Source organism: Malaya genurostris, chromosome 2 (genome assembly GCF_030247185.1).
Source record: "Malaya genurostris strain Urasoe2022 chromosome 2, Malgen_1.1, whole genome shotgun sequence".
Lineage (NCBI taxonomy): Eukaryota > Metazoa > Arthropoda > Insecta > Diptera > Culicidae > Malaya > Malaya genurostris.
The window spans coordinates 74,896,270-74,905,887 of NC_080571.1; the positions used below are offsets into that span (position 1 = coordinate 74,896,270).

The following is a 9,618-nucleotide window of genomic DNA, read 5'->3' on the forward strand; positions in this document are numbered from 1 at the left end:
GATATAGTTTTTCCGATCGAGCTAAAATTTTGACTATCTCTTCTAGTTCCGGAGATATAATGTTATAAGTGGCATAAACGATTTAACACTCTTTTTCCGCCTTTTTCCGCGATGGCTGAACCGATTTTAACAAGCTTAGCTCGTTTGAGATATACTATTGAGTCGTGGATCATGTTTGAAAATCAAATCTTTGTTATTTTTGGTTCCGGTGATATAATGGTATAAGTGGCGTAAACGACAAACTCAATTTGCTCGGATATGGATGAACCGATAAACTCCTAAATACACCACTAGGTGAATTAAGCAAGTTTTTTCATAATTAGTGGTTATTTAATGGAAAGTTTCAGAATAATTACTCTATGGATGCAATTTTGTTTACGTATTTCAATTAGGTAGATACCAATTGAACAAATTTATTATTTTCTTCAGCAGTCTGCAGAGTTGAATTATACTTGGATAGAATGCACTGATAATACCAAGTTGAAACGTAGAGAAAATAATGTAGAATTCGGTAAGCAAAAGAGCTAATTTCGTCAAAATTTAATCTTTAAAAGCCTCTTGTATTACGGTGAATATAAAACCAAATTTGTTCACACCGCGCTCAACGATTCCGGATATTCCAAGAAACCTCTCTTCCACATAAATGGCATAAGTTTTGCTATCATTTGCACAAAACTATCATTCATATATATCTTTCTCCGGTACTCTACTCCAGCAGGAGAATCCGCAACCAAAAGGTCCAGGACCAATTCTAGTTCTGGCGTCACCAGCATCAACGCAAGACTATCGAACGACAGAATACATGCTAAAAATCCGTGGTCGACAATGTCACCGTGTAACTGCTGCAACGTTGGACCCTTTGTAGTGGCATTCAGATGCTGCAATCCTTCAATCAAGTGGCTGTGGTAATGTTCGATGAGATGATCAAATTTGTCGGTTCGAACTTCGAATGCAGCCGAAGTGATGATGAAATATAGCAAATCGAAAGACGGTGACCCAAAGAAAGGGATCTGGAAATCAATCTGAAATTTTGATGAGCATATGAAAATGGTCAAATTCGTAAATGCTGTTTACCAGGAGTAAATCTTTTTCGCTGAACTGAATGTTATTGACCCAAACATCACCGTGATTGAGAACGTTGAACTTTGTGTGGTCTATCCTGAATAATTTACAAAGTTTCGAATAAAGCTGTCCTTTCCACTGACTCTGCATGTGAAATGAAAAAACGTTATAATTAATTTCTGCAATTGTGATGATTCAAACTCACCAATGTGTCTAATATGGATGATGAATATCCGAGATCTTCCAACGCCTGTAGGTATGAGTCGAACATGGGAACGTAATACTCTTCATATTGTGGAACCAATCTGTCGGTAAATAATCCGTCACTAAAATCATCCGAGTATGAACCGTTCTGAAATAACAGTTTTAATTGGACTATCTCTGAGCAAAACGTAGGAGAAAATAACCTGCTCGTAGTACACAACAGAAGCTGCGTGAAACTTTGCCAACAGTTCCAGCACTCTCTCACAGTCTTCGAGACTCAGTCCAACGCTACAGTCTTTCATGCAATAGTCCGACGTTTTCAAATCTTCTAATACAAGCAAAGGTACCGGCGAAGATATAGTTTTGAATATTCTGCAATAAAAATAAATTTACTGATTCATCTAATGAAAATTCCACCTCACCTACACTTACCGTGGTCCAAATTTAACTCCTTCGTTAATCCAGAGCCGTTCGAATGCAGGTAAAAATTTGCTGTAGACTTCTATTTCCTTCGGAAAAGCTAGTAAACTGTTTACTACTTCAATACTTAAAACTTGGTCCGACTTCTCCTTCACGAGGTAAGTCAAAATTCGTTGTTTTCCATCTTCGCGGAACTGAACGCGTACAGTGACCCGATGCATCACAGACATGTAGCCTGCAGGTTTCGAAGTAGCATTTGCGATTTGAATATCCAATACCCGGAACGCATCCGTCGGTAGCACCAAATCCGCTCCAACGATATCCACGTAAAAAGCGGCATTTTTCCACGCGTCCGAAGCACACTCAATTTCGCAATATTCCGTCATAGCGGACCGTGTTTTGCCTGGTGCACACAAACGCACGACGCGGACTGACTGCCACTAGTAAACGTGATCTGATACGATGACGATGAATGCTGCCCTCCTATAGACGAGGGTGGCTCCAACGAATGAAATACCAACGTTCGTCACGTTGGTATTTATAGAATCGACATTCTCAACGTATCGTAGCATAATAATAATTAAATACGTCATGGTTTCGATTCATTATTGTTCCAGCAGACAGTGAACGAAAATCGAAATTGTTCTTGATGAAATGATATGAAATTAAAAATAAATATTTTCACTCATTTTGTTATTTTTTTCCGTGTTTGAAAAATGTTTAGTATATTTCCATTTTTAGCAAAATTTCTATTGACGGTAACCGAACAACTTTTTTGAAACGGTCAAAATTTATCGCTTTACTTAATTGATAATAATTTTTTTTAATCGATAGAATCAACTTAGTTTCTTAATCAGTTTTTAACTAGGGACTTTAGCTTTCCATTGATGTATAGATGTCCGCATAATGTGCACTAAGTCATAAGTTACGAGCTTAAAATAAAAGGGTGCTGGTAACCGAACACTCTCCCCTACTGTTACACCCTATTGCCGGATTCGGAGTCGCAGGGAACAGTGGTCAAAATCTTTAAAATGGATCTTAGTGTTACGGTATTATGCAAAGGAGATCTTCAAAACAGACTAAAAATGTTGCTTAAACTTTGTAAAAATAAACCGAAGAGCCCAGTATCGTATGCCAATCGATTCAACTCGACAAATTGAGCAAACATCTGCGTGTGTCTGTTTCTGTGTAGAGAACATAGTAGGGTAGATCTCGGGAAAACATTTATTTTAACCCTTCTTTTGACAGATATTTTTATTCCTTCGTTCTGACAGACGGATCTTGCCAGAATTATATACGAGTACTAGTATTTCTATGCATTTTGGTGTAAGTTAAAGGTGTATTCAAGCTCATTTCTTACAAACCAGGAACACAATTTTGGCTTAGATCGATAGTGAATGAAATTTTCGGAAGCTGCATGTAATCTCAAGTTGATGGATGAATTAACAATATTTTCAATTAAGGGTATCAACGAAAAAGCTCTGACGTTTTTACAGTGTCGGTTATGATGGTTCCCGTATTCCGAAAACACCGGAAGTAGTAGTCAGAAAACTACTCCAGTTTTCCTAAAATTTCACAAAAAGTGAATGTGTCAGATCTTTTACTTGTTTAAAATTTATTTACAGTAATAAGAAATTGAAATTTTGTCAAATAATAAAATTGACCGTCAAATTTTTTAAATATTTTTCAAAAATATTAGGTCATTCTAGTAATTGTGACAAAATCGAAAGAAAAATATGGAAATTATAAATTTTCTAACTTTCGGGAATCTAATGATAGGTGGCTATAATCCGGTACGTGCATGTGCTGGTAAGGATACTGAAAGCACAACACTGCGATTTATTACAGGCTGTTAAGAAAACGATACCTGAAACTGAAGCTTGAATTTGAAAACATCACCGAGTCTATCAGCACCTTGCACACAGATATGTGCAAAAGTTTTTAAAATATATTAAAGAAACAATTTTTTTTTCAAATGACTGTATCTTCGTTGAGATTGAAACGATTTTGTTGATTTTACTATCAATGGACTTCTACTGACTTGGATAAAAGCATTGATCAATTTTGTAGAGCTGAAAATATCAGAGCAAGTACTGTAAAAAGTCATATGTATCGTAAAGCATTGCTGATAAACTTAAAATCTATCACGATCATATTTAGTTTGAATATCATACGTAGAAGTAAAACAAGCGCAGGATTTTGCTATGCCAATTTAAACGCGTCATTCAAACGCTGCGCTTGCATTATGTTTGAGAGATGCCAAATCCTGCGCTCCTGTCCCATATATAAATCAAATTCATGCCCAATAGCATCTTATTGGTTTGGTCTGAATAATGCATGAATATCAGCTAGTACTAAAACAAATTCTTTTGTCACTAACTAATTAACATGAAACCTACCTAGTATTCATTGCATTGCAAATAAAGAACCGGTAGCGAAATAGAACATAGTGTAAATCAAATGAGAACATGTGTTGAAACTACGTAGACGGTACCGTACCGAAAACGGGGTTTTCCCACTCTGGTGGCGAGGAGCGTTAAAAGATAATTCCTTAAAGTTACAAAATTTAAATTTGCCCCGTTTTGAGCACCCTCTTGAATATTCCTTTTCACCCGTCCCTAGATTCCCAAAAGATACAAAATTAGCAATGTTCCATAAGTTTCATTGACACGCGTCAGTCTTAGTTATAAATTTCGGTAGGATTACCGTTGTCACTAATTTTCAGAGATCGAAATAAAAAAATGGGGGTTAAACGATTCAACATTCTCTGGGGTCCGGACAGTCCGGACGTGACTCAAAGGTTTTATTTTGGTCGCGAAACCTGTTTTTGCAATAGTTTTCACCCACAATATCACAGCATTCCGCGAAGGTACCAACGTTTTCGATTTCAATTTAAAATGTTTTTGAAACTCACGTTTGACTGATTCTTCAAAAACGAATTATAAATATAAACGCGGTGAGCGATACTCCAAAGGTCCGTGATGGAAAACTACTTGACGAAAATAAACCTTTATTGTTCTACATTTCGATGCCGTGTTCGGTTTTCCCTACCTTGTTTGGTTCCAGTGTAACCGGAGATCGAAATGTGTCAGGTTCTTTTGCGCAACCCTGTGTGTGATTCTTACATAATGCTCAATGATTTCTTATAGGAATCAGTAATAATAGTGGCACAAACTCGCTGCCGATTTTGTGTGACGGAATATCAGCTATGATTATGATCGATTTGATTGAAAGATCACTGATCAACTGATCTTAAAAAGATCATATCAAGCGTGATCTTTATTCGGAAAGAATACATCTTCGATAGTGATTATGATTAGATTATTTTTTGATCTTGATTTTCCCAGCCCTCTTAAATAATGAAAACTAAAACAAACTTTCTCAGAGGTGATGGCTTAACCGGCTTTCACAAACTAAGACTTAAATAATAAGTAATAAAATGTCTTACATAGTTCCTGACTTTTTTTTAAGCCACTTTCAATTCCGAAGCAACAGGGTGATTATTGAAGAAAATTTAAAAAACTCATAACTTTTTTTCTGAATCCAACTTCCGTTCATCGTCAGGGCTTAAACATTCAAACCTTTGTTTGAGAACGACGATACGGCGATGAGCCAAATGAAAAATATCTTCCAAATTTGCTCAACACTGTGTTTATTCTAGATGCAATGAAAAGATTTTTGAATAATCCTTCAGTAATACATATGAAAATTTGAGTAATAAGAGAAAAGCATGATCACACTAGGTGGATTAAAACAGGTTTTCACTTTATCCTAAATCAAATAATTGCCAAAAACTTGCTAAAATACAGAGATTTATTTTCAATTTTTTGTTTTGTTTTCAGTCATCATAAACAACAATTGCACCATAACAATTCGAACCCGATGCACATGGAATTAGAACCGTTTATTCAAAATAACCTAAAAGGTCAAACTTCACCAAGGCCTCTTTGAGAATAGGTTCATACTTCGGGTTGGCAAATATTTGCTGACGGAATGCTGCCCCGGCATCGCTTTCCTGAAGAAACACATCCATTTCGGCATTCTCAGTGTTCTCCATCATGGCTAGGGGCAGTAAGCAAAACACCGCGTTGACACCTAAAAAGTAATCGCACTGAATAAATAACAAATGTAATGGCAAGATAAGAAGAGTGATCATATTATTGCAGAACAATTATCTTATCAAGCTCACGTTTCATTCATAGTTTTCCTTGGTAATAAGAAGACAAATGAAACAGACTACAGCTGTTATATTATCAAGCTTTGCAAGCTACAAATAATTTCACAACTTGATCAAAGATGGCGAAACTCACTGTGATATCCAGATCGTATGATTTCAACGTGTATCTCTTGAAGCGATGGAATGTGACCTTCGTAGTTTAATTTCTTCAACGTTTCGTTAAGAATGTCATAGTACTCCTGAAAACAAAAAAAAATACTTCAATTGAATTACTACGATAGGAAACACTATCCCAACTACTAACCCTTATAAGTTCTAACCAACATTGTTCGCGAATATCCGGTTGAACCGATCCATACAGGAAATAATTCAAGTCCACTCCAGGAGATCCAAAATACGCCAGCTGGTAGTCAAACATTAGAACATCATCTAGTTTGTCGCCTTCGTATTTGAACATCAAATTACTAGTCCAGACATCATCGTGATTCAGTACATTGAAAACGGCATCATTTCGCGTGTAGACTTGGCAACCTTTGGCAATTGTGGTTTCCGGCAGATTACGAAGTTTTTCCAAAATAGATTGGTATTTTGGATCGTTCCAACTATCAACAAGTTTTATCACTTGCCGGGCACACATTTTATAGAAAATAAGAAAATCTTGCCTATTTGGATTGGTACTGATCGCACCCTCAAGGACCGGCTCCATAATTTCGGGATTCTTCTGATACAGAACAGCGGAGCAGGCATGTAACTTTGCTATTTTTTTCAAAACCAATCTGGTTTGATTTTTGTTCAAACCCCGTTTCCGATCCACCATCTGATAGCCCTTTGCCTTTAAATCTTCGAATACTAGCATGACTTTCGGTTCATTCGTTGTGAGTAGGCATTGGGGAGAAATTGAAGTTGAATCTCCTATGGTTCTCAATAACTGATGGATTCCTGGAAGAATGTCTTTATAAACGGCGATCTCTCTGGGGAAAATGTTATTCTTTTCCATCACAACTCGTTGTATGTCTCCGGATGGAATAACCTGCCAACCAAATTTGAAGCAGATTATTTATTTATTTCACAATATATTGACCTATTAGATCACACACCTTCAAAATCAGAGTACATTTTTCGCGTTTATTATCCCGCATATACTCTACCGTGGCTCTCAACATTTCACTAGCATAGTTATCGCCCTTTTTAGTAGCGGGCGAAACACTGAATTCAACTATCTGAAGATTCTGATTCTTCCGATTGGAACCTTGCTCAGCCTTTAGCACATGCTCCAGCAAAGCATCGTTGATCCAATCGCACCCGTTGGCCATTCTGAAATTTCACAACAGAACACAAGTCAAGCTGGATGTCCAATGAGATAATAATTTGAAGTCGCTCTCAAATCATGAAGAAACGTGCTGCGGCGCTCAGCGGTTTTAATAGTTCAGCGCACTTGTTGACGATTGATTGTCGCCGGTTCCGTGTGTTGTGTTGGGGTGGTTGTGTTATGAGAAAAAGTTAAAAAATATTCAAGCATTATGGCATATTATTCAAGAATTCGAAATTTAGAAATTAAATATGATCAATCTAATGACTTTTTTAAATTGCTGTAACATAATTCTGCAGCAAAGTGGCGAAGCATTCTAAATTTCAAAATGATTTTCAAATATGCAGCAATTCCAGAAACTACAATCGAAAAATCGATAAAAATTCAAGAAGTTACTGTCAAAACAATGTTTAGGCATTTAATTTTCAAATTCTTGATGTTAAATATTTATTCTAGCGATAAAATATTATTCTCCTGCTCAAGGGCAATCATTTTTTTCATTGTGACCTTTCGTCTACCGTATACGCGATCGTACAAATAAGGTTCCCGTTTCACCTGCGCATAAAAAACCTTTGTTTTCTTTGCATGCACGAAAGCTATAACTCATACCTTGGTAGGCTGTGTTCATTGCAACGAAAACGATTTACTTAATTTGCAAGTTGCACCATGACGAACTTGCAGCGAAAAACGATTGGTGAGTAATGTCAGAGACATAACCGGATTGACGTGAATACGAATAACATTGGATCGCTGAAACTCAAACTGTGCCCTTATAAAGCACGATATCAACTCCGGTGAACGACAAATACTGTCATTTAGGGGTTAGCCAAATTTTGTGCTAGGGCACATAACCGTTTTCATTATTTTTACGTTTCGTCTTTGACTCATTAGTGCAGAGCAGTTCAAATTGAACTGCTTAGTGCTAAACTCGGCAGTTCAATTTGAACCGCTAAGCAGACGTAAAGTTTCTGCTACTTACTGCTCTGCACTGATGAGTCAAAGACGAAACGTAAAAGTAATGAAAACGGTTATGTGCCCTAGCACAAAATTTGGCTAACCCCTAAATGACCATACCTGCATCGGCCAGAAATAGTCGAAAACACGTTTTCGTTCGGCACGTCAGAAAAGACATTGCACTTCGTTGCAAAACAAAAAGTGTTCTGTACGTAGCAGAAACTTTACGTCTGCTTAGCGGTTCAAATTAAACTGCCGAGTTTAGCACTAAGCAGTTCAATTTGAACTGCTCTGCACTGAAGAGTCAAAGACGAAACGTAAAAATAATGACAAATACTGGTTAAAATTGGACCAAATAAAATACATAGAATAATAATAATAATAAGTACAACAGCAAATATTGCGTCAGGATGCAATCAAAGTATTGCTTTAGTGTACACTGGGGTCTTTTTTAGAAGTTTTTTTATGCGGTTTCTTTTTACGCGGCTTTTTAATGCGGATTTCTGAAATTGTGCGGTTGTTTAACGCGGATTTTCGAAATTACGCGGTTTTCTTGTTTTGTCTTAGAAATGCATGAAACTTTGAGATCTGGTGTTATCCCGAATTTTTTTAAGGCAACTCTTAGACACTTAGAAAATTTCGTTTTCTCAGACATTCGGCATCAAAAAATTTTTTTTCGATTTTAGAAGTCTTAAAATTTTTCCAGTCCCAAAGTCGATTTTCTCGACGAAAAATAATAATTTTTGAGTTTACACCATATCTGGGCGTTTCATGCATTTCTAAGATATTTGACTAAACAAATTTCTTCCATATTGCGATTTTTTTCCTACGCGGATTTCCGAAGTTACGCGGTCTTAAATTCTCCCCAAAGTCGATTCGTGAAAAAACTTTATTTTTATGATTCACTAGATCTGGATGATTTATGCATTTCTAAGATATTTGGCTTAAAAAAAAACTATTTTGTTTTGAGATTTTTTTACGCGGATTTCCGAGGTTACGCGTTTTTTACAAGAATTTTCGAAGTCACGCGTTTTTTTTTGTTTCGATTATAGAGGTTTTAAACTTAAGGTCATTCGCCTCTTCGGATCAGAAAAACTTTCTGACCTTATGTGCGGGGTTGGTAATCGAACCCAGGTGGGTTTTTTTTTGGGTGTTTTTTTACGAGGCACGTACAAGGATGCAAACTGCCTCCCATTTTTATTACTGTAGTCTGCTTACCCACATCTACCTTTTTTAATTTTTCTTACTGTACCGCGTTGATGCATCCAAACTAAAATTCTATTACAGTAGGCGTGCGAAGCAGTATCGCGTAAAAAACTACGGCTGGAATCATGGCCGTTCGAAGTAGGTAGAAATTATATTTTTCCACATTTTACTGCCTCCTTGTTCGCGCTACTGTACCACAAAAAAAGTAGCTCGTGGCGGTAGAAAAAAGTACTTTGCCGTTGTAGAAAAGTGTACATGAGTGCGATAGAAAATGTACTTTACGGTA

The 9,618-nt window shown here is 36.7% G+C and overlaps 1 protein-coding gene across 1 annotated transcript; it reads right to left on the bottom strand.

The window, feature by feature from the left end:
• Positions 1-369: 369 nt before the first annotated feature.
• LOC131428662 (uncharacterized) lies at positions 370-7,227 on the bottom strand. The gene is made up of 9 exons (XM_058592706.1): positions 6,961-7,227; positions 6,168-6,893; positions 5,997-6,102; positions 5,600-5,781; positions 1,699-2,126; positions 1,470-1,638; positions 1,268-1,414; positions 1,075-1,206; positions 370-1,022 (listed from the first exon to the last, which is right to left on the bottom strand). The coding sequence occupies exons 1-9, from the start codon at positions 7,174-7,176 to the stop codon at positions 591-593; spliced, it is 2,538 nt and encodes an 845-aa protein (XP_058448689.1). The 5' UTR covers positions 7,177-7,227; the 3' UTR covers positions 370-590.
• Positions 7,228-9,618: the final 2,391 nt, after the last annotated feature.